The following is a 22,714-nucleotide window of genomic DNA, read 5'->3' as shown; positions in this document are numbered from 1 at the left end:
GGGACGACGACGACAACGACAACAACAACAACAACAGGACACGTCCATATGCATACACAATGACGGAGTGGGGGGACACACACACACAAGAAAAGAAAAGAAAAAAAAAAGAAAGTGATGATGAGAAGGCAAAGTAAACCACAAGAAGGACATAAGAGAAAAACAAAACCAAAAAGATATATATATATATATATATAAGCACAGAGACGCTTCCGCTGGCACACACACAAAAATAAAGTAGAGAAAAACACTCCGCAACTATGACAGTCACTCCCCCGCCCCCCGCCCCCCCTCCTCCTCCCCCTCTTCGTTTTCTTGCCGGCTTCAATCCACGCTCGTTCCCTCAAAAAGAGCAACGTTTTTATTTGCCTCTTTTATTCTTACTTTTTTCCCCATCTTTAATTCCCTTTGGTTCTATTCTTCTCTCGCCTTCGTGACCTCCCGTTCCCTCCCTTCTCTTCTCTTCTCTTTTTTTTTTTTTTCCTCATTCTTTTCCCCTTCTCCCTTCCACTTTCCTTAATTTCATTTTGCCACAGCCGGATCAACGACGGAGCGCCTCCCACTTGCTGTCGTCCCTCGGTGCTGCCTGTGACTTCGGGGGGCCCCGGTGGTTCCCGCGTCCAGCGCCATCGCTTGCCCATCCTCCCTTGCGGCCGTCCTCGCCATTGTTTTTGCTGTTGTCGCCCCCAGAGCCTGACCCGGGCGGCGGCAGCGGCGGCGGTGGCGGTGGTTGTGTCATGGGTTCATCGCGCCAGTTTGCTAGGCAACCTGCTGAAACCGGGCTCTGCCGCTTGCTGTTGCGACCGCCGCCCATGCCGCCTCGACGGTCCAGCTCGGCGTCGCTTCGGCGGTTCTCCGGCAGACCGGGATGAAACTCCGGCTGCGCCACCGGACCCTCATTTCGCCAGCTCGAGAAATCGGGTTGTCCCACCGGACTTGCCGCACTCTCGGAGCTCCGAGTGGCTGTCCCCAACGTATCGCGGGAGAGATCAGCTAGCATATGAAGGTCGTTCCTGGAGCAAAACCCAGATCGGTGTCCCGTCTCGCGCTCTGTCATTTGCGTAGAGCCAAAGGCATCGCGGGTGAGATTCAACTGCTGCAGTCCAGCACCCTGCTGTGACTGTCCTGCGTTCTGTCGTGAAATCCCATTGTGTCCGTGGAGCCGCTCCACCTGTTTCTGCGTGGCTAAGTCTACGTAGAGCTTGCGTCCCTTTACCATTGTTTGATCCATTGCGAGAGCGATGGCAAGAGCCTGAGCCGTTTTGAACTCCACAAACGCAAAACTCTTACCATCTTGACTAATGAGTCGCGAAGTGACAATGCAATCCTCGTGGAAGTTGCGGAGAAATTCCTCTTCGGTGGTGCCGTTGCGAAGGTTCCCAAAATGCGCCACAAAGGGCGGCTGAAGGTCATTTATCCCTTTGGTGCGGTTGACCGGCTCGCTGGGGCTATCACGAAACCCACCCTTTTCCATCAGCGCATTGTTTGCCGTACGGCTGTAATCTCTCTTGGCGATTTTCTCCCCCGCCAACTCATCCCGCGACTTTTCCCGTGGAACTTCCACTGCCCAATCTAAGTTATCTTCCGGGATGTACTCATCGTTGAAGTCCACAAGGTTGATTGTCTTTCCGCGTCCTCCCTTCTTTTTCGCTGGCATGCTATTTATAATTTATGAGTTATTTATTTATATTTAATTTACCTTTTTTTTTTTTTTGTGTGTGTGTCTTTTCTATTTCTCTCCTTTTTAAAATACTTACTTTTCCTCTTCTTTTCCCCTCTGCCTTTATTTATTTATTTATTTATTCTCCCACGTCCCGTTTCTAGCAGTGTCTTTGGGTGAAGGGGAGGGGGTTAGGGGTAAAACACGCACACACACAGAAAAAAAAAATGCAAATAACAAAAAAGGCCCTCTATTCACCGTGGGACAAACAACAAGTTTTATGCGTCGCCATCCGCTGCACACACACACACACACACACAGAAATCGCACGTCCATATGACATTTACGAGTTGACATCCCCAAGCAAAACGCTCCCTCATCACACACACGACACACGCACGACCCCGGAAAAAGATAGGAAACGGCAAAAAAATAAAATTGAAGAGTCTGCGGCATCAGCAGGGACACCACGGCTGGGCGGGAGACTCCACTCCCCTTCGTTGCGTTCCTCCTTCTTCCTTCCTTCCTTTTCCCTCCCCAGCTCCTTCATTGCACGTTCGCCCGCAGAGAGTTTTGTTCGGCCTTCGCCGTCGTTTTAGGCATTACGAAAGCAGGAGAAACTGACGCACCCGACACACGACGTGCCGTAGAGCCTGTCGATGAGCACCGGCCGATACTTGGCATCCGTGAGCGAAAACCGTCATTAATTAATAACTTGTCATCACGCGGCCTCAGTGCTGCTCGTGCCTCCTCCACGCGCTGTTCCAAGAGCAGGAGCAGCGACTCTTCATTCTTCTGTTGACACTTCTCCAGCAACTGCTCGGCTTTTCGAAGCGTTGCCTCCAAAGTGCCGCGGTGACACTCCGTTTCCTGCTTTGCCGAATTGGCGGAGTGACACAGGCCAACAAACTCGTCTTCAAACTCCTTCGTGCGTGTGCGCTGGGCACCCTGCAGGATTCGGTGCGAGTCGACAAGCTTCATCAATTGCACTTGGGCTTCTTTTAGTTCAAGACGCAGCTGAATGGTTTCAAGGTCGCTTACTGAGGGTGCCGTGTTTTCACTGACGGTATCGTTCGCAGAGCCATCGCTCCTACTCCACGAGCTCCTCCCAGAGAGGGCCAATGCGGCAACATTCTTAATGTTTGTGCCACGCCGCAGGTGGTAACACAACTCCTTACGCTTTTGCAACAAGAGAGCCTTTTCTGCAAGAAGCAAGCCTTTTTCAAGTCGCCACTCTTCCTCCTCTCGTGTCATCTCTTTTTCTTCCCCCACCTCCTCTTCCTCTTCGTTTTGTCGTTTCCAAGCGGTGTTTGCTTTATTCTCCGCATCCTTCACTTGGGCGACGGGCTTTTTCCTCGCCTGATTGCCGTCAAGTCTTTCGACATGGCAGGCCTTGGCGGCGTGAAGCTCCTTGTCCACCAACTTGTGTTTCGTTGCAAGTGCCTTCATCTCACCCTGTGTGTCATGGAGAGCCTTCTCGGTGCTCCCTAAATAAAGTTTGTAGCAATTCTTGTCCTCCACGCTGTGTATTACATCCACCCACGCATTCACCTCATTCAAAAGGGACTGTACAGGTGTATTTAACATGTACGGCGGTGGGGACGGGGCGGATACCAACGTTTGTGGCGGTGCCCCAACTTCTATAGATGTGGTGTAAGGGTTTACTCCTTTTTCTACGGTACCCTCTGTATACATGTTAGGGGTGCCACGCATGTTACTCATGCCCCGCGGGCTAACAAGGGTGTTATTCATTACATTTCCGTAAAGCCTCAATTTCGTCCCATTGACGCCGTATTGCGACGCGGCCGCAACCTCCACAGTGGGATACGGCTTCGGTGGAGGCAACGCCGATGGAAGGCTATCGGCGTCATCATCGTCGCCGTACATCACTGGATGGTCAACCAAATGGAAGCGCAAGCTGAGCGGAGACCGTGAAGGAGAAGACCTCGTCGTCGCCGTGACGGGATTTGGCATTGCGGATCTCTGGATTGTACGCGGAGTCAAGACACCAGGCAGTGGTGTCGCCTTCATCGCGTCCGGCGTCCCCCGCAAGTGATCCTCTGAACCGGTGGGTGCGGACATATGAAGGCGTTTGCTGCCGGAGTCTGTACCCGGCTCCAGCTCAAAGACGATACTTGCACGGTCGCCGTGAAGTGTGGCTGGTTCACTCACAGTCTCAAAGTTAAACGACGATGGCGAGTCGGCGATGGAACTTTTTTCGCCCCACGCGGTGCTCCCGCCATTCGCGGCTTTTGGTATGAGCCGTGCAACTTGTGGCTCCTCCGATGACGGCAGGCGTTCCCCGACAGAATGCCATCGTCTGCAGTAATACCGGCTGGTGGTTCGCGTGGGTGTTGTCCGCGGTGGTCCGCCCGGTGTTCGCCGACCGTCCGGGAGTGACGGGCCGCGGGATTTTGGGACCAACGGCGGAACCAAAACGGAGGACTTCGCCCCAGAGACGGACTCACACTGACGGATTTCCATCATTCGCTAAGGAATAGGGGGTGGTTATCTGTATTTTACTCTATCTACGTCAGCAGGACTGCGTGCTCGGAGAAATGGAGACGCGTGTCTCACACGATTAGTGCCCTTCTGTTTGCTTCTTTCCGGCTTCACTACTTCGCCGCTGCAGCCGATCCACGCGGGAAAGAAAAGAAAAGAAAAGAAAAGGAAGTGACATGAACGGGGGAAATTTCACACCTCTCCTGCCACTTAGCCAAAGTCGCTGGGGGTCTGAACACCACCAGCAAAAAAGGACCACACACAAAACACACACACACACAAAATATGTTGTATTGCGGGCGCATAATGCGAGATAGGAACGCAAATTAACATGCCAAAAAAACCGCCGCACAACTGCTTCCTAACTCAGACAAATAAACGTCATACATACATCCATGCATATGGTTATACATATATAAAATAAATAAATAAATAAATAAATAAATGTGTATATACATATATATTTATAGAGAGAGAGAGAGAGAGAGAGAGAAAAAGAGAGGAAATAACGATGCATTAAAATAAACACGTCACCTCCTTACGTTCTCTTTTCTTCATTCGTTTTTTCCCCCTTTTTCCCCTCTCACCTATCTTCCTTCCTTCCTTCTTCCTTCCTTCCTTTTCTTTCAATTTCACTTTTGTTGCAATAAAAAACTTATATCATCGGCATTCCCCACCGTGCACGGACCATATATGTGTATACACACATACTTATAGGCACGTAACATAAACACCGAATGCAGATCGAGTCATTGCCCTTCTTTTTCTTTTTCTCTGAATATAAAATTTTCTCTTTTTTCCTTTTTTTTTTTCTTTTTTTTTTCTTCTTCCCCTCTCCTCCTCTCCCCCTTCCTTCCCTGCTCTTCCTCCCAGTCCCTCCGCCCCAATTCACCTCTTCATTTTTTCTTTTCTGTTCGTTTGTCATGCCACCCCAAAGGACGGCACGCAGACAAAAAAAAAAAAAAAAAGGAATATGAGGGGGAGGGGGAACAGAAAACAGGCGAAAAACACAGAAAAACAACAATAAAAAAAAAAAAAAAAAAAAAAAACAATGACGCCTCACGGAGTCTTGAATGCAATTTACATAAATATCTGATTTTTTCCCTTCTTTCTTTTTTCCTTTTCTCTTCCCTCCTCCTCCTCCTCCTCCCCACCACCGATGTCGCAAACACACACATACACACACAAAAAAAAGACGATACGACCCAAAAACCCATTCTTCTTGCTAAATTTCACCACATCAATTTTATGTCTCTCCTTTTTACTTTTTACTTTTTTTCTTTTTTAGTTTTCACTTCGTTACCCCCGTGGCGCGCGGGAACAACGGGCGGTATTAAAAATTTGCCTCCTCTCTCTCTCTCTCTCTCCACACACACAAAAACAAACAAACAAAACCCTTTGATCACAAGCAGCCCTGCCAGCAACCCTTATTTATTATTATTTTATTTTCTTTTCATTTTCCCTTTTTTTGTGGTTTCTTGGTATCCATTTCTTTTCTTTTTTTTGCGTAAAAAAGAGTAATTGCGCTGTTGCGACTCTATTCCTGGTGGGGGGGAAACGCGGGGAGCAGACGTGTCCCTAACCCGTGTTTTTACCACCGGAGACAGCGATTTTTGCAAGAGACCGGGATGTCTTCTCAAGCGGCCAATGTTTTATTTAAAATATTTTTTTTTTTTTTACTGCTGCTCGAAACCCACCGAATTTGGTGTCATGGCTGCAACTTTTTCGTGAGGTTCACCATCGTTTTCGTGCAGTGGAGGCGCCTCGACGGGAGTAGACACCGCGTGGTCGGTGCCGACAAAACCCTCAGCCTCTCCATACTCCTGCGCCTCAGGGAGAAACGAGACTGCGACTGCACTCGCTCGTGGCGTGCGCGGAAAGGTCGGGAGACCCACACGAATGACACGCTGCGGTGGAATTGGACGCACACCACCGCGATTGACAACACCGTTTGGCCGTTTGATACCACTGGAGTCAGCAGTATTTGCAACCTGCTTGGAGACACTGGCAGGCCCTTCGGAACTTCTTCCTCGCGATGCAGAGTACGTGCGCAACGGAGAGGCTCGCGCTGATCCGCGACGCCGCGGTGTTTCACGCTCAGCTGCAGCTGCTGTCCGCGGACGGCCAACAGGCCGAGGAGAATATTGCAAGCGCGCGGCATGAGGAGACAATGTGGTGATAAATTTGCTTGAGAACGGAAGAAATCCCTTGCCGGACCGCCTCACGTTTGGCGTGCTTGCCCTTGCGTATGATTTTGCCGCCCCTCTAGGCGTGAATGGTCCATTTGATGTGTTTGCCTCTGTGTATGATGTTGTTACTCCTCGTGGTGTGAAGGCTCTTCTTGGCGTACTTCCCTTCAGCGGAGAAGTCTCCATCTTTTCAGTGGGAGATTTACCCCTCTGTGCCACCTTCTGCTTCTTCAGCCCTTTTTTCGCTGGTGTTGGGGAAGGCGTTTTCTTCGTTCTGGCCTCCTCCCTATGCACTTTTCCCCGCATCACGACACCCGTCTTTTTTGGACTTCCTGTTGGATGAGTGTTCTCCGTCACTGTCTCTTCATCATTCGTTGCTGCCTCGTCCGCAGCGTTTAGGCAAGCAACATGCACACCGCTCGGGCTATCCTTCTTCACCCCATTAACATTGTCATCGTCGTCCGCAGCAGCAGCAGCAGTTTTGCCTTTAGAGAGTGTTGCCTTTCCCTGCAGAGTGACGTTAGGGTTGGTGGGTTGACGATTTTCAGAGAAGCTCCTCATTTCCAGCAATTGCTTCATCCCCTCAAAGGCATAGGCATTCAGAGCGTGATCCATATCCTCCGCCGACTTAGTGGAGTCATGGACCAGAGAAATCTCCGTAAAAAGTGTTGAATCCCCCTCCATTTTCATTTCAACAACACGGATTTTCGTATCCGGTAGCCCTGTCGCCATTGAGGCTTCGTTTAGCAACGTCCGCATAACGGTGTCGTGCATGGAAGAAAGCAAAGACGCCCATTGACTGCCCTCAAATGTCTTCTTGTATGTCGTCACCGCTGCCGCATTCACCGACGGCTGCGGCGTAGGAACAGGAGCCATCGCCGCGGCCTCGGGCGGATCCGAACCGCAATCCGAGAAGCTTCTCGCAGAGCTGTCTGCCTTTTTTGGCGCCTCCTCCTTTCGGATGGGGGTCTTCTGCACCTCGTCATCGGAGGTTTGCCGCGGCGCAGGTATCGTTTTGCCTTTATCTCCTGTACCGCTTTCTGTAGATTGGGCACGCAGCGATAAAACTCGCGCAGGCGCCGATCCGCCGTTACCACTCGTGCCTGTCAGTGGGACATCGCTTCCCTCCTTGGACAGATCGTGCAACTCGGGTGTGTGTTTGCTGTTGGATTCTTCGACGGCTCCGTTCGGTGCGTTGTGGTGCTCGTCCACCTCCAACTGGCCTTCTACTATCATTCTCTCTCTTCAAACACCCCCTCCTTCTCTCTTTCTTTCTTTTTCTTTTTTAATTATTATTATTGTTTTTTTCCTCTTCCTTCCTGCCACAAGTTCCTTCCTTGTGGTTAATTTTGTAGTGCCCCCCGTTCCCAGTTGTCCCTGTCGCAGCGGAGCGCTGGTGCCGGAAAGAGTGGACTGCTACTACGGTCACTACTACACCCCAGTACCGCTATTATATTAATATATTAGCAGGTGGTGTGTATGTATGGTGGTGGTGTTGGGGGGTTGCAGGCCGTTGTGGTTTTGGCGTGCGTGTAAAACAACGGCAAAAAAACAAAAAAAACAACAACAACAAATAAATAAAATAAAAAAAGAAACAACAACAACAACAAACCAAAAAGGGTAAATGAAAACATGTGGGGATATAGTGGTGGCAGTGGTTTGGATGGGAGCCAATCATACAAATATAAAACAACAGCAGGAAATGCATTGGAAAAAAAAAAAAAAAAAAAGAGAGAAAAAAGAAAAAGAGAGAGAGAGTGTGTGTGTGTGTTTGTCACAAACAACTCTCTTCCGTCATGCCTGTCCACAGTGGCGCGGCGGCCAACTCACGTCATTGACACCTGCACGGCATTCGCATCTTTGCCTTCGCCAGATTTGTCCTTCAACCCACGCCACAGATGTAACGTCAGTGCAGTGCGTGCACAGAGACACACACACAAAAAAAAACCCCTCTGACAGGGAATCGGCAAATCCGATGCTCTGCGATCAATTCCGTCTGTACGTTCCCCACCGCTCGTCCCTTACTTTTCTTTTTCTTCTTCTTTACTTCCCCCCACCCTTAAAGTTTCACTTCCACTCCCAGCGTCTCCGTTAACTCCCTCTCCAGCTTCTCCTTCAGGGAGTGTCCATCGCTGTCAGCAAGCCACTGTACATCATTCACCCCCTCCACCTTGTCTTTTCCAGCCGGCAGGACCATGTCGTAGTGGTGCGGCCCAGAGACGGGTGATGAGAGCCACAGCTGCACATTCGGCGCTTGCTTGTTAAGCACAAAAGTTCCACTCGACACCGTCTCAACAGAGAGGACCCCACTCAAAAGATTCACTTCCTCAATGGCACTGCTGTCAACGCTTTCCAGAACATTTTCCACGTGTTCCAAAAACAAATCTGCCGCAGTGTTGTACGTGACGTCTGTAAATCCATCCATTCCTAAACGTGAGTAAGTTTGCCCCTTAACTCCAGCAAGCGCAACTCGGGTCGTGGTGCCACATCTGCAAATCGTCTTTAGGGAGGTGGCGTTCATCCCGCGCGCTCTCGTCCCCAGGCACGATGGCATGATTATTGCCGCCGCTGTTTTTGTTGTTGTTGTTGTTGTTGTTGTTGCTGCCACACGACGCATCGTTAGGGACAACATCCGGCTCTCTCCTCTTCCCTGTCAATGTGGTGCAACGCCATCAGTGAAGCACAAGAAGCAGATATATAAATCGAGAAAAAGAGAGAAAGAGGGGCACAATGAGGAGAGTGAAAAGATCCCAGTTATCAATGGGGAATTTTCAAAGGACACACACACACACACACACACAAATGCCTACACATATCAATGTATAATGGATGCGTATGTGCATACATTAAAAAATCAACATCAGCAAGAACAGCGAAAACAGGATACAGACACATGGAGCGTAACTAGCAGCGGAAATCATACAATGACAGAAGGTCAATGCAATAATCATGATTGAAAATACATGAAACGCACAAAAACACGCATAAAAAAAAGGATATATATATATATATATATATGTATAAGGACAGAATACATGGAATGTCCACTTCCTCTCGTCCTCTCAGCTCAGCCGCTGGGTGGCCCGTTGTTGCAGCAACTTCTCCGCCCACAGCCCACGCGCCACTGTGGAGACGTCCGAAAACTTCTCAGGACGAGGCACTGATCCGCTCCTGGGTACGGGAGAAAGATATGTTTTCGTGCCAGGACGCCTGGGTGGTGGTCGCCGCAGGTAATACAGTCGACTGACCACGTCATCCTCACAAACGCCACTTTTTACGCGTGGACGCTCACGCTGCCGTTGGTGTTGATAGTTTTGAGCTGTGTATGCATCGGACACAACATCCAACAAACGAGCCGCCGCCGCCTCCAGTTCCTTTTCCTCCCGCCTTGATGTGGGGGAAAAGTGCCTACAACATCTCCCCTCGTAGGGGGTTTTGCGGCCACCCGACAACATCTGTGACCGCACACGGCGCTCCACATCGTGTCCCAGTGTCCACGGCTCCATCGCCGCCGCCGCCTCACCCGACGCAGAGGAACGCTGGCGCGGACGGCCTTCATTGCGGGGAGAACGATGAGCGCGACGACTGACACCATTTCCATCGGACGCCGTGCTTGCGTGCTCACCGGCAGCCATCGCGTTCACGGACGAAGGGGCGTCCCACCCGCCCGATTTCTCGCCCTCACGTTTGCTGCACAACTCCTCGCTAAGTGCATCCGCCTCCCCCGGCGGGGTTCGCTCAATCGAAAGACGAGATCGACGTGACGTGCAGTTAAGCGCATTACTTGTACTTAACCGCGGATCCACGCCATGATTTTTATTAGCAAACGAATCTCTCCTAAACAGTTTTGACGAATGTGGTGACCTTCCATTGCTGCCGGCCTCATGAAACTCGTCATCATCGCCATCCCTCCTAGTGCTGTCGTCAGTGAAGTTCTCGCCGGCCACATCACGTCTAACAAAGCGCTCGAGTAACTCTATTCGTCGCCGCAAGGTGCGCTCCTTTTGCGCGTGCAAATCCTTCATGCTTTGAATGTGTTTTTCGTAACTTTGTTGCTGCCGGATAAATTTGTCTTCCAGATGCTCTTGCTTCCGCAGTGCTTCGTCCAGAGCTCCCCGTAGCTCCGCCATAGAGCCAGGGGTGGCCGGAAAAGCCGAGCGAGAAGAACGGGGGCTGCGCACAAGTGCCTCCCGCGAGAGCAAGCCACTTTGTTTTCTCTTCTCTGGATCAGTATTCATGGCGTTCACATTGCCATGCACATAGAAGGAGTTGGGATGATTGTGGTGGACGTCACTCGCAGGTACGAGATGAAACGGTCTCAGCGGCAGCGATGGTGGCTCACTCGCCCCACCAGCGTGCTTGACGCGGGAGATAATATGCCTCCCACACCGCCGCAAGTTTTCCGCAAAATCTTCCATCAGAAACAAGACCGTGTCTCGCAAAAAACGCACCTCCCCACGCAGTTCCTTTGCGGTCCTGCTGAGACGAACGACGACAAATGAGCGAAAGGCGTCCAGTCGATCGCGAAGCACAACAAAGGAATCCTCCAGATCGTCGTTGTGGGTGTCGAGTCGATGGTACATGCGCTTTATTTTCTCTAACTGCTGCACGGTGGTGAGATAGTGCTGCTCAAGAGACACCACCGCCTCTGAGGGGCAGCGGAAGACGTCCTGTGCCGCACCACTGCTGGCGGGGGAGGCCGCAGTACTTCTCCTCGAACCTCGAAGTGCCACCTGCCCATCAGGGGAGACTCGTGTGCGGGCGTCATCGTCGTCGTCGTGAAGCAAACTAGAGACAGCAGAGTCGGCGTCTTTTGGCAAATCCGTCAGGCTCTTCGTCGAGGGAGTCCGATCCACGGTGGCCATCCGCGCCACAATTTTGCAAACAGAATAACACACCCCTTTGCTTCCCCTCTTATCCCTGTCATGTAAAAAGGGAAGTTGCCCCTACACGTGGCTTCGACCTGGCAGTAGGCAAATAGAAAGCAGAAAAGAACAGAAAAAAAAAAACAAAAAACAAAAAAAAAGGATAAATCCTTCGACCTACAGCCTCTCACAGACATACGCACAGAGAAAAGGAAACATACAAGTACACATATACATAAATACACGGAAAACCCAAAAAAAAAAAAAAAAAAAAAAAAAAAAAAAACTGCCATCCCCCATACTTTTTTTGTTATATTTCCGCTCGCTAATCCGCTTGCAATCAAACAAGATATATATATATATCTTCTTCCTCTTCTTTCACTTTTCATCCCCCTTCACATTCATCTTTTCTCCTCCCCCACCCCCCTTCTTGGTTTTTTTTTTTCAAGTGACACATGTCAACATGAAGACTGCGCACATGGAGCTGAGTGGAGTGAGAAAGGAGGGAGAAGATGAAAGGGAATAAATAAGTGAAAGAGGAAGAGGGTAAAAAAAAAAAAAAAAAAAAAAAAACATAGGGCCTTGTGTGTTTCTTCCCATGTATATCGTGTTGGATCTTTTTACACCGTGTGAACGCGTTACAGTCGAAAAAGTTCAGTCATGAGGTCACTGGGAAAGATCGCCGTAGTCATCCAGCAATGTCCGAAAAGACACCATTTCAAATGATGAATGAAATTCATCGCTCTGCGACACACCGGGACTGTCCCCTGTGATCTCGTAGCACCGCTGCTCCGTCAATGCGACAGGCACATCGGCGGCATTCTCCCACATCGCGTGCATGCTACCACAAAATTCCTCCAGTGTGAGGCCGTTCCTCGTGCTTTCCGGACACGGGTGCTGTAGCAGTAAGCCGCGCTCACAGAGCTGCCGCATCCCCGCCGGGAGACCTACCGGGATGACACTTCCTATTGGGATGCTCACTTTCACGAACGGCAAAGCATCCGCCGCGTCATCATCCAACGTGGTAGAATCGTGTTCTCCATCCATCGTCTCTGCCGCCTTAAAAATACGCGCGGCGAGATCCTTCTGTCGCCCCAAGAGGCGATACGGAGGCTCATTGCTGATGAGTGCAATGAAGAGTTGGATGAGGGCATAAATGACTGGGTTGGCGGCATGTGGATGTGGCTGCCAGCGACTGAACGGGCTGCCCTCAACATACACAGGAGGCGCGTACATGACCGCAAAAGCCCCAGTGGCTGGCATATGAACAAATCTCACATGTCCCTCCTCCATCTCCCTGTTCTCCACGGCACATTCCTGCTCCCAGCACGACGGTGAACGCCCCCTCTCGGGACCCGCCGCCATCCTCGTCTCACCGGTAGGAGGAATGGGGCAGAGAAAAATGTTCGACGGCGATACCACAATCCACGCCGCAGCCACTTCAGAGGGCACCTGCGTTTCGTCCATTAAAATATATTGAAGCGCCTCCGCTACTTGAAGGGTGATGCCGACGGCTTCTCGAAGCGTGAACCGTCGACGTTGAACGAAGAGAAGTTCATGCAGGGAAACGTACGTCGCCACGTCCTTGCGGCTGCCCGATGGACAAACTATGTACGAGGCAACAGAGGCCTTGACATTGTCATTCACAATAGACTGCACTGTAAAGCCCGTCACATCTCTCATGATGACTCCAAGTGCCGGTGTGGGTGTCACAGACGCCACAAAGGCGTCACCGTCGTGTGTCGACATTTTCTGCGTGAAGGCTCCGATAAAAGGGACTATATTTGGATGGGACCAAGTGGCGCGGACAACCATGTCCTGCACAAACGCCGTGTGGGTGTCAGGGGAAATAAGCCGCCCGTTATTTTCCTCGAGTTCATGCAACCGTACAGCTGCACCCTTGTAGCGGTAGCCGCTGTGCACATCAAATAAAAGAAACGCATTCCCCGACTTTACCAACTCGTCATGTGCACTACCGTCGGGTGGTGTAAGTTCCTCAAAGGGCATTTTCCAGCTACCGAACTGATGACGACGGAAGGCACAAATTACCTGCTCCTCTGACGCCTCAGGCCCGTTTACCGACGCACCTCTTTTTTTTCCTTTTTCTTCTTCTTCGGTCGTGCAGAAAATTGAGATCAGCGCACCACTCCGTAGGAGCTACACGTACTTGGAGGCATTTGACAATTCATCTTCACGGATGGCGTTTTTGTGCTCCCATTCCCACGCTGTCGTGGAGTGAAGTCGCCAGGCCTTCCTCATGCGCCCAAAGAGCCCCGTGAAGGAGTCACTGCAGGTGAAACGACTCCGCAAAGTCTGTTCCCACCCCTCACAGCTCATTTCCTGAATCAGCATGTCGGCGGACGAAAAGACAGTTAACAACTGCAGCGAGGGTGATGGATCAGGAAGATGCGACAATATATTAAAGATTTTCCGGAGACAACCGGCAACCAGCACACACTGAGCGCGATTGATGCGTGCAGCAGGCGCACTCTGCTGGATGGATTGCATGTGCCTTTCAAGAACTGCGGTACGAAGCAAGCCAGCGGCTTCGCTCTCCATATCTTTCTGCACTCCCTCTATATATATGTATATCCTATACCACCCTTCTTATTTATTGCAGTCAACAGCAACGGAAACAAAAATCGGCTCATCACACACACAAACACACACAGAAAAGTGGAAGCTCAGTCACTTGGCCCCCCTCCTCCCTCCCTCCCTCCCAGGTAAAATAAAATGAGACAAGCGCCAACCAACCATCAACTACAACACGCTCATTCTCCTTAATATTTAGCTAAACAATGTGAAAACCCACTCCTCCCCAATTTGCTTTACTCGCTAGTAAAAGTCTTCTTTTCCAAACACCACAGGCTCAGTTTCCGCGGTCTCCACCGCCGCACCCCCACTTACCGCCTCGCCTTGCCCCACGCTGTCAGCGCTCGTAAAATTCATCGCACGGCGGTTGCGTAGCTCCACTTCCCCCGCCTGAACGTAATGCACAACGGTAGCGATATCCCGATCACCCATCCCCGCATCGGAAGCGGCTGCCAGCGAGCGAAGCGCCGTGTCCAAGACAGGATAGGGCTCATCGGTATCTGTATTTTCAGAGGAGTTCGTTGTTCCCGTTCTCTTTGGTAGCGATGCATCAAGCAGAGCAAGGTCCTCTAGCAGTCGGTCCACGCTGGCGGTGGATGTGGGTGGGGCTTTGTCGGGGTTACGAATAAGGTCCTGCAGCAACGCTGCATTGCGGCGCAGCATCGTACTGGAGCTCCATGAGGCGTCCAGCACTTGTACCAGTTTTTTTTGGTCTTCCACGCCCAATCGGTGTGCCATAATCAACGCTTCTGCCGCAGCCGCGTTGTGGGAAGCAACGAGGGCCTGTGTGATCATTTTGGTCGCCGATCCACTGCCACTCCCGCCCATGTGATGGACATTATCAGCATACATGTGAAATATTGGCAGCATTTTTTGAAACGACTCTGCGTGGCCTCCAACCATTAACACCAGCTGAGCATTAAAGCAGGCGCGCGGACTGCCACTCATTGGGGCATCCAAAAAGTACGCACCCCTTTTCTCGGCTTCGTATGCACACTCGCGGGAAGTGTCAATATCCACCGTTGTGTGATCCACGATGATCTGACCCTTGCGTGCGTTGCGAATGAGTGCCTCACTGTCCTCCAAAAGAGCATGTCGTGCCGCATGCACATCAGCCAATGCCAACAGCAACACATCGCACCATTTGGTCATGGTTGAATATCGATCATGAATCCGCATGGCGCATGAGGCACCATCCACCGAAAGGTCATCGCATACACGGCGAGCTTTGCTAAGTGTCCGGCTATGTATCTGAAGGTACATGGCACTACGGGCCTTGAAGCCAAGATTGCGGGCGATGGGAACACCCATGTTGCCCATACCAACCACGCCAACGTTCAGTGAACGCTTGATCGCCGCCATTTCACACCAGCGGGAAAGAATCCTCTCCCACCACCCTTCTAATTTACCTTTATATATTCCCCCCAGCCAATATCAGTCAAAAAGAAAGAAGTGTCATGTCCATTTATAAAAAAAAAAAAAAAAAAATGGTAAACAAACAAAAAATAATAATAATAATAATGAGGGGATGTCAGGGGATCCCAATAGAACGAGTGACGGTTTTATTCCGTCCACATATTAGAGTAAAAATTAAATTTAAGAAAAAACACAAACACAAACAAAAACACAAAGTATCAGTGTAAAGCACAGTTATATATATATATATATATATAGATAAATAGATAAATAGATTATGAAAGTAGTGCAGAAGAGATGTATGAAGAGAGGGAAAAAGGGGGAGAAGGGTAAAGTTCATGCAGGAGATGCGTCTGTCCTCACGCACAGTTAATTAAATATTTCGGACCAAAACATCCATCTATCCACACACACGCAACCATCCCCCTTCCTACACATATATATATATATATGGTTCCCTTTTATCTTCTTCATAAATGTTATATATACATGTACATTACGTGTATTCTTTCCGTGTTTGTATATATATATATATGGACATCATGTCTTGGGTAACTTATGCCCCTCTCCTTCCGCCTTCCATGTCATGTACTTTCCTTGCGGTTTATGCTCCCAAGATGACGTTGTTGATTGGAATGAAAATGACCTTGACAAAAAATCCTAGAAATCCCATGATGACAAATCCCATCAGCGTCGCCATTGCCGCCGTGGTGAACTCGCTGTAGTTCGGCTTCTGGCATTTACGTACGAGCATGCGGCTGTTGCGGATAAACGCTGTAACAGGATAAATGACGGCTTCGTCAAGAAAGTCCATTTTTATTTTTTTATTTTTTTATTTTTTGCCTTCAATGATGCCTCGTATATCGACGTAAATAACTGCCTGAATCCTGCACAATGAGCCCTAACGGATACACACCTTCTTCTTTGCTTCGAGCAAACCCTCTTGGGGGATTCACCCACGCATGCAGGCAACATAAAAAAAGAATTAATAAAAAAAAAAAAAAAAAGGTGTGTGTGTGTGTGAAAAAGAAAAACAACAACAACAACAACAAAGAAATGTTACGTTTTTCCCCATCATCTGACGTGAGCAGCGTCGTGGTTACGGCAACAATACGCCACAAAGTCAGGGAGCATCGCAGAAGAAAACACCAACACCACGGACAACAAAAATAAAAAGGATGTGTGCGTAAAGGAACGAGTACGAAGGCGTCGTTCTCTCTCTCTCTCTCTTTCTGGGGCCTCCCCTGCAGTCACCACCGAGACACGCCAACAAAACAACAATAAAGAAATAATAAAAAGAGAAGAGTGCAAAAACCCGTCCCCACCCTCCCGCGCGCAGTAAAACAATTCCTCGTGTTGTCTGCCTGGACTCTCCTCCCTCTCTTTCCCTCCCCACGCCTCTCTCTATGCCTTCTATTACTGTGCGTAAAGCACACATGCATGCATACATCCAAGTATAAACAAATCAATGCGTGCATGCGTGCCTTATAAAACAACAACAACAACAACAAGAACGAAAAAATAACCCCCTTTCCATTACAGCCACCACAAGCATGTATATATAAATATAAATATATATATTACTCCTTTCCTTTTTTCATTTAATTTTCTTTTCACACGCCTAGCCTTCAATTCGTCCCCCTCGTAATCCGCCCACTCTTTTTTTTTTTTTTTTCTTCTTTTCTCTTTGAATTATAAAATTTGTTAACATTACAAATGGCTGCATCCGTCATGAGCGGTACGCTCCCCTCATTTTCCCTGTACACACGCACACATGATGTATACATGAGTTATTGTTTGTCATCTTCATCAACCTCCTTTTGTTGTCCTTTTACTCCTGCAGCAAATTCTTACGAAAAAAAAAAAAAAAATAATATATATATATATATATATACTCCACATCACCCCCTCTCCTCACCCCCCTTCCTTCCTTCTCGGTGTTGCTTGCGGGCCTCTCACCACCATCCCCCTTCTTTTTCTTTTTCTCGTTTATTAAACTTCTATAAAATTCAGTAGAGAAATCTCTCCGTTATTTGTTTACGTTTTTTTTTTTTTTTTTTCCCTTCCCTCGTCCTCCTCTTCTCTGCCAATCCCCCGCGTCCTGAGACTGCGAGGATGCTGACATATGCCGTGCCCTCTTTTTCATTATGATACCGGCATCAAGTCCCCGGCGTAGAATCCTTCCTGGGCGTCAAGCGAGGGGTTCTCATCCTGCTGCAGCAGCGGCTCCACCTTCGCGTCGTGGTTTGGAAGACAAAAAAAGACAACGCTGCAACGACTGCTTCCATCCTTCACATTTCGCACGCGGTGCGGTGTTGCCTCCAGCAGTCCACCGGTCCACTTTTCCAGGAATAGACCCGCGTTAACAAGCAGCGCGTCATTGAGAACAGGCACGGCAACGTACTTTTCATCCTCGTCGTCCCAGACCTCCAGACCACCGAGGGCGTCCTGCGCTAGTAGGGTGATGGTGCTCAGGTCTTTGTGTGTGTCAAGGCGAATGGTTACATCCCCTTTTGCCTCGTCTGTGCCTTCCTTCAGTAATGGCTGCGCGAGGGCACCTTTGCGTCGCAGTACTTTTGCTCCATACGGATTTGAGGCAGAGCGCGCGTTTTTGATCTCCACACCATTATTCATGCGCGTTACCTGTCCCAACTGTGGGTAGTACTTTGCCTGCAGGTCAAAGTCAAGTTTGTTGTGGAAGGGGGTGAAGAAGTCAAGATCGTAACCGCTCGCCGGGTCTGGGCCACCCTGTGGAATCGTAGGGCGGACGCCTAATCCACAGCTGATATGTCGCAGCACATCAATTGACACCTCCGCGCAGAGGTCAAAGTATGCCAACATCATCTCACGGTAGTCGGCCATGAAGGTGTCCGTGCCGGGGCTGCTTACATTGCCACTGGGGTGGTTAAGCAGCACCTGCCAGGGCGTCTGTCGGCTAATCAGCGGTTTGTACTCCTCTTCATTCCACCCACTCAGTTTGTAATACGCCTCCCGCAGGTGTGCCGGCTGCTCCACCTCACGACCGACGGAGAAACACTCAATGGCATCATCCAGCCCACTGGCACCGACATAACGGTGGTACCCACGGAATCCAGAGGGCGACTTGATACTCTCCAACTCGTACGGCGAAAGGGGCAGAACAGGCTGCTGGTGCGTGTCTTGCTTAAATCGCGTCGTCATCGTCGCTGGTCTCGCAGCAGCGGCGGCGGTGTCTGTGACGTAGCGCTCAAAAAAGATGCGGCTGTCACGGTGAAGCTGATCCAAAATCTCCTTCTGAATAAATGGATGCTGCACGTAGCAATAGCCATGCATCTGGAGGGATTCCAGAAGGGCATTGCTAGCTGCCTCCGTCACATTCTCTGCACCTCGACCTATTTTGACAAGCGTTGACAGACAAAATAAAGTGCGACGCATCCTTCACTCTATCCCTCCTCCTCCTCCTCCGCCTTCTTCCTTCTCTATGCCTCCGTATTATTCCTCCTCCCGTCAGCAGGAGTGTATGCAAAAATAATGTAAGAAATGTTTATATTTGTATGTGTATATGTGTGTAATGACAACTCCCTGCACGCGTCGTTGTTCAACTCCCCTTCTCGCGCCTATTGACCGCCCCGCAGTTCAATTCTTCTTTACTCCGCCTTACGTGCACGCTGTCAGGCAAAGCCCAGTCAGTTAAAAAAAAAAGAAAAGAAGACATAAAGATTAACACACAAATAGCACACAGAAAGAAATAAGCCTCCAGGGAAAGTGGGAGACGTTCACTGATTAATTTGCAGTCAAGGCCGCAGCAAAGGCAACAAACAACAGCATCACATGAAAGCAAAAGTTATGCAAAACGACACAAAAGGTGCGTACGTATGCACAGAAGGGGGATATCTCTCATAATCATACATATTCCACATACGCGTATCAGCCGACAGTGGCAGGCAGCCACTGTCACCACCAAACAGAAATTGCCTGTTTACACGTTGGCAATGATAGCATCAATGAGAACAAAAATTAATGCGGCAGTAACGGCAGGGATTGCTGTTGTGATGCCACCGGAGATTTATCCAGCCTATATCCATAGTATTCCCTCAAGTTATTCTCAGCCGCTTCCATAAGACGCTCCTGCTCCCTCAACAACGTGTCATAGTCTACAACGGATTCAAAAAAGTCCCCCCGGCACTTTGGCGGCAGTGGCAAAGATTCCTCGCGTGTTTCGTAGCGACGCAGCAGCTCGACCCCCTCTTCACCGCCAATGGCAATAGCCAGTTCCTTCAACAGTGTACCAAAACGGTGGGAGTAAAAGCGATAGTTATGAAACGCCTTATTCGTTCGTTCTTCAAGCAGTCGGCTCGGTAGGACACGTCTCCGCACAGCAGGCGCCTCAGAATCCCAGTACCGCAGCCCACGGAGGGCGTCCCGCTCACGAAGATCACCGTTAGAAAGCGAATGGATGGTAAATCGTGAGGGTTGTTCTTCCTCCACCTCGCTCACAGCCCTCTGAGGAAACGCATTCATTGGATTTCGCTTCCGCTGTTGTTGTTGTTGTTGTTGTTGTCTTTGTTGTAAAAACAACTCCTCACCCTCGTGCATTCGCAAAATCTCCAAAGCGCCATCGTTGGACTCTTCCTCACTGCGATTGAAGCTTCTACTCGATGCCGAAAACGGCTTTATGGAAATTTCCCGCCGTCCTTTGTGATCCTTTGCCTCAATGACGTTTGTGTCCGCGAAGGAGTTCACTAAATGGGCGGGGAGAACAACGGGGGGTCGTTTGAATTGCTTCGCCAACTCCGCAGCGTATCGCTCGTAGTCCTCTGCGGTCTTCTGCAGCTCCTCCTCGCGTTGAAGCAGCAGGTTTTTGTATTGTTCCGAAAAACTCGTGGTCCAATTGTGTGGGGGAACCTTTAAACTAGCTTTCATACTCGACATGGATGATGATTGGGATTTTTGTTTCAAAGGCGGGAGCGTCATGGCGTGTGTTTGCGTATTTCGACCCGCCGCCGCATCCTCCTTCGCCTGTCTCTCCTCTAAAAATGAGCTACGTGCCATAGAACCAAACAAAGAGGGGGTGTGAGGAACAAGGTCCACCTCCCCTGTAGCACGAACAACGGTCGGGTGTGGCCTGACGGGGGCCAGCATGTCTTCCAGACTCCCCCCACATTCTTCGGTGTGTCGATCAAGTTCCGCCTGCATCTGCAGCAACTCCAAGCCACGGTGGAAGAGCAGCTCCCTGCATATATCCGGCGTCTGTGTGCATTCTTGATTTGTGCCGGCCCAGTTCGCTGAGGGTGATACCGCCCTCTCTCCTCCGTTCTCCTCTTGAGGCCCTTTGTCTTCCTGGTGAAGTGAATCTCGCTGCCTTGGCAATTCCTTCGCCGGCGAGTCGGCGGCCAGTACGAAAGATGGTCGTTTTTCTACATCGCACGGGTGAGGAGACGACCCATCTGCGTTGAAATTGTCGCCGACGCCACTGCCATTGCGGCAAGAGCCAACGTCGTCCAAACTCATGTCCAAAAAGGACATGAAATTTTAAATGCTGCGATATTCAATGGAGCACCAATACCACTTCACCAGATGCTCTTCCTTTCTCTTTTTTTTTTTTTTTCTTTGGACCTTTTTTTGTTTCCCCACCACAACCCCCTGAGTGCCGCCGCTGCTGCTGCTGCTGCTGCTTCGGTGACACTTAAAGCCGCGATGGCGGGCGTAGCGCAAAAAAAAAAAAAAAAAAAAAAAAAAAGAAAGGAATATGGAAAAACATGAAGAAACAACAGCAACAACAGCAGAATAATTTGCCTGCTGCATGTGTACGGCTCATAAAATCCCACTCCCATTCTCTCCTCATCGTGTAAGGAGGAAAACTCTCTCATTCCTCCCTTCCCCTCCCTCATCCTCCTGCTGGTCTCCTCCCATCCAACCGCCCACATATACCCACGGTTGCCTCTCTCACCAGCGCCGCATCACATATGTGTTCCAGTACTCCTTTGCCATCTGGGTGTAGTTGATCTTCGCCATCTCAAGAAAGCCCATCTTGTGGAGGTTCAACCGCGGTCGTGCCTCCGGAAATCGCCGCTTCGCTCCATCCGCAGCCAAAAAGCGGAACATCGCCAAACTACGCTCACTAGTCTGCACGGCAACGGCGATTTGCTCCGGATCGCGCAGCTCTGCACCCTCGCGAAACTTCTGCCGAATGATGATGACAAAACGTTCGTTCATTTGTGCATGTTCGTTCAACTCGCACAGCGCGGAGGGCGGGCATAAAACGGCAAGTTTGAGCCACTGACGGTACGCGCGACATACGCGGTACGTGTGGGGAATTCCGGGAAGGTTTGTGCCCGCCCGCTCAATGACATCCGCGGCCACAGGTGCCACAAGCGCCTTGCTGCACAGTGCACGCTGACACACCCGACAGGCGCGCATCGTGCCACCAACCTAATGATGATGATGATGCCTCCCACCAATCCTAATTTATAACTTTGTTTTTCCTTTACCACACAAAAATGAACAAACAAAACAAAACAAAACAAAAAAAAAAGGGATAAAGAAAACAATTGAATCCGTGTGTTGTGCCCAAATTATGAGACAAAATCGCCACAAAAAAAAAAAAAAAAATAAATAAAAAGGATCCAATGCATACACACATTGGTCAATAAGCCTATGTTATAGTGACGCACACAGATGCACAAATACATGTATGATCCCCGCAACATCGCATTTGGTTTCATTTGCAGAATTGCTTGAGGGACACATGTGCACTGCACAAAAATTTGTTTGGAGAGTTGTTGATTCTATTGGGCCCTACAGACCGTTATTTACATGCATTCGTTCACATCAAAGTCCTCAATTTTTATTTTGTTTTTTATTTCCTCTTCTTCGTTGTTTCCTTCCATTTGAACTGAATCTTTCTCTCTCCTTTTTCTTTTTTTCCCCCTTCCCCAATATTGTCTTTATACATTGTGCGAGAAGAACAGCAATTGCCGCACATTTCGTCAAATTCTTATTCTTTTTTCATTTCTTTCCCTTGTTAAATAAATCCTTCTCTCTCTCCTTTTTTTTTTTTTTCTTAAATGTGTGCGTGCCCTAATCCGTGGATCCCAACAGGGCAACACCCCGCATGCGCCAGTACGCGTCGTCCTCAGCCACGGGGAGATTCACGTCGAAGATCCAGTGCAGATCGGAGCGCGTCGGGTACTTGTACACGGGACAGCGGTAGTACTCCTGCTTCTTCTGCTTCTCCTTCATTTGTCCTGGTTTAGTGGGCGCGATTACCGCTTGCTGCGGAGCGTCCTTGTTGTACGCCGAGATGAGCAGCATCGGTAGCTCCCGGAAGAGATCGCCGGGTGGTGGGTCCTTGAGTCGCTTATTTGACTTGTCCCACATGGCGCTCTCGAGAAAGAGGCCGTAGATGACAACCTCGCCCCGCTCGGTCTTGAGGTCCTCCGCCTTCGGCTCTTGGTTGGGGCGGAACTCGGAGGAGCGCACCTCCGTTCGCGCCTCCACCTTGTCGAGAG

At 49.8% G+C, this 22,714-nt stretch overlaps 11 protein-coding genes and 1 pseudogene across 11 annotated transcripts, besides 51 other annotated features; all 12 read right to left on the bottom strand.

Annotated features, from left to right (window-relative positions):
* Positions 1-8,785: part of a sequence feature (heterozygous, Esmeraldo-like haplotype) that runs on past the window's edge.
* Positions 4-36: a microsatellite.
* Positions 88-115: a microsatellite.
* Positions 177-197: a microsatellite.
* Positions 450-486: a sequence feature (GA-rich).
* On the bottom strand, positions 542-1,657 carry Tc00.1047053511871.110 (hypothetical protein, conserved; the record flags this gene model as incomplete). The annotated part of the gene is made up of 1 exon (XM_809674.1): positions 542-1,657. The coding sequence occupies one exon, from the start codon at positions 1,655-1,657 to the stop codon at positions 542-544; it is 1,116 nt and encodes a 371-aa protein (XP_814767.1).
* Positions 702-730: a microsatellite.
* Positions 1,660-1,714: a sequence feature (AT_rich).
* Positions 1,783-1,804: a microsatellite.
* Positions 1,959-1,980: a microsatellite.
* Tc00.1047053511871.100 (hypothetical protein, conserved) lies at positions 2,207-4,147 on the bottom strand (the record flags this gene model as incomplete). The annotated part of the gene is made up of 1 exon (XM_809673.1): positions 2,207-4,147. The coding sequence occupies one exon, from the start codon at positions 4,145-4,147 to the stop codon at positions 2,207-2,209; it is 1,941 nt and encodes a 646-aa protein (XP_814766.1).
* Positions 2,894-2,947: a sequence feature (GA-rich).
* Positions 4,307-4,333: a microsatellite.
* Positions 4,581-4,608: a microsatellite.
* Positions 4,609-4,630: a microsatellite.
* Positions 4,631-4,664: a microsatellite.
* Positions 4,754-4,783: a microsatellite.
* Positions 4,949-4,991: a sequence feature (A-rich).
* Positions 5,166-5,211: a microsatellite.
* Positions 5,293-5,312: a microsatellite.
* Positions 5,590-5,667: a sequence feature (A-rich).
* Positions 5,813-5,841: a sequence feature (AT_rich).
* Positions 5,839-7,587, bottom strand: Tc00.1047053511871.90 (hypothetical protein, conserved; the record flags this gene model as incomplete). Its single annotated transcript, XM_809672.1, has 1 exon — positions 5,839-7,587. One exon carries the CDS (start codon positions 7,585-7,587, stop codon positions 5,839-5,841), a length of 1,749 nt encoding a protein of 582 aa, XP_814765.1.
* Positions 7,609-7,672: a sequence feature (GA-rich).
* Positions 7,899-7,962: a sequence feature (T-rich).
* Positions 8,063-8,098: a microsatellite.
* Tc00.1047053511871.80 (frataxin-like, mitochondrial precursor, putative) lies at positions 8,411-8,983 on the bottom strand (the record flags this gene model as incomplete). The annotated part of the gene is made up of 1 exon (XM_809671.1): positions 8,411-8,983. One exon carries the CDS (start codon positions 8,981-8,983, stop codon positions 8,411-8,413), a length of 573 nt encoding a protein of 190 aa, XP_814764.1.
* Positions 8,786-9,152: a sequence feature (areas merged during assembly that could not be assigned to a particular haplotype. This can correspond to areas where the two haplotypes were merged or to regions with more than two copies in the genome that were merged during assembly.).
* Positions 8,921-8,955: a microsatellite.
* Positions 9,130-9,152: a microsatellite.
* Positions 9,153-15,793: a sequence feature (heterozygous, Esmeraldo-like haplotype).
* Positions 9,348-9,374: a microsatellite.
* Positions 9,414-11,216, bottom strand: Tc00.1047053511871.70 (hypothetical protein, conserved; the record flags this gene model as incomplete). Its single annotated transcript, XM_809670.1, has 1 exon — positions 9,414-11,216. One exon carries the CDS (start codon positions 11,214-11,216, stop codon positions 9,414-9,416), a length of 1,803 nt encoding a protein of 600 aa, XP_814763.1.
* Positions 11,340-11,377: a microsatellite.
* Positions 11,471-11,502: a microsatellite.
* Positions 11,765-11,789: a microsatellite.
* On the bottom strand, positions 11,883-13,775 carry Tc00.1047053511871.60 (annotated as a pseudogene).
* On the bottom strand, positions 14,052-15,170 carry Tc00.1047053511871.40 (hypothetical protein, conserved; the record flags this gene model as incomplete). Its single annotated transcript, XM_809669.1, has 1 exon — positions 14,052-15,170. The coding sequence occupies one exon, from the start codon at positions 15,168-15,170 to the stop codon at positions 14,052-14,054; it is 1,119 nt and encodes a 372-aa protein (XP_814762.1).
* Positions 15,278-15,329: a sequence feature (T-rich).
* Positions 15,460-15,497: a microsatellite.
* Positions 15,794-16,740: a sequence feature (haploid, Esmeraldo-like haplotype).
* Tc00.1047053511871.34 (protein transport protein Sec61 gamma subunit, putative) lies at positions 15,829-16,038 on the bottom strand (the record flags this gene model as incomplete). Its single annotated transcript, XM_809677.1, has 1 exon — positions 15,829-16,038. One exon carries the CDS (start codon positions 16,036-16,038, stop codon positions 15,829-15,831), a length of 210 nt encoding a protein of 69 aa, XP_814770.1.
* Positions 16,037-16,065: a sequence feature (AT_rich).
* Positions 16,198-16,231: a sequence feature (AT_rich).
* Positions 16,257-16,276: a microsatellite.
* Positions 16,655-16,708: a microsatellite.
* Positions 16,716-16,739: a microsatellite.
* Positions 16,741-16,990: a sequence feature (areas merged during assembly that could not be assigned to a particular haplotype. This can correspond to areas where the two haplotypes were merged or to regions with more than two copies in the genome that were merged during assembly.).
* Positions 16,781-16,807: a sequence feature (AT_rich).
* Positions 16,884-16,913: a microsatellite.
* Positions 16,991-22,714: a sequence feature (heterozygous, Esmeraldo-like haplotype).
* Positions 17,098-17,118: a microsatellite.
* Positions 17,370-18,638, bottom strand: Tc00.1047053511871.30 (hypothetical protein, conserved; the record flags this gene model as incomplete). Its single annotated transcript, XM_809668.1, has 1 exon — positions 17,370-18,638. The coding sequence occupies one exon, from the start codon at positions 18,636-18,638 to the stop codon at positions 17,370-17,372; it is 1,269 nt and encodes a 422-aa protein (XP_814761.1).
* Positions 18,652-18,708: a sequence feature (GA-rich).
* Positions 19,221-20,729, bottom strand: Tc00.1047053511871.20 (hypothetical protein, conserved; the record flags this gene model as incomplete). The annotated part of the gene is made up of 1 exon (XM_809667.1): positions 19,221-20,729. The coding sequence occupies one exon, from the start codon at positions 20,727-20,729 to the stop codon at positions 19,221-19,223; it is 1,509 nt and encodes a 502-aa protein (XP_814760.1).
* Positions 19,741-19,773: a microsatellite.
* Positions 20,852-20,879: a microsatellite.
* Positions 20,917-20,947: a microsatellite.
* Positions 21,150-21,623, bottom strand: Tc00.1047053511871.10 (hypothetical protein, conserved; the record flags this gene model as incomplete). The annotated part of the gene is made up of 1 exon (XM_809666.1): positions 21,150-21,623. One exon carries the CDS (start codon positions 21,621-21,623, stop codon positions 21,150-21,152), a length of 474 nt encoding a protein of 157 aa, XP_814759.1.
* Positions 21,710-21,737: a microsatellite.
* Positions 21,799-21,825: a sequence feature (AT_rich).
* Positions 22,204-22,268: a sequence feature (GA-rich).
* Tc00.1047053511871.4 (dynein heavy chain, putative) lies at positions 22,284-22,714 on the bottom strand (the record flags this gene model as incomplete). Its single annotated transcript, XM_809678.1, has 1 exon — positions 22,284-22,714. A coding segment is annotated over one exon (431 nt), but the record flags the coding sequence as incomplete, so codon positions are not given.

The sequence above is a fragment of the Trypanosoma cruzi genome, genomic scaffold (genome assembly GCF_000209065.1).
Source record: "Trypanosoma cruzi strain CL Brener 1047053517181 genomic scaffold, whole genome shotgun sequence".
In the NCBI taxonomy this organism is placed as follows: Eukaryota; Euglenozoa; class Kinetoplastea; order Trypanosomatida; family Trypanosomatidae; genus Trypanosoma; species Trypanosoma cruzi.
The sequence above is the reverse complement of the archived record's forward strand: the minus strand, read 5'-3'. Positions and strand labels throughout refer to the sequence as shown.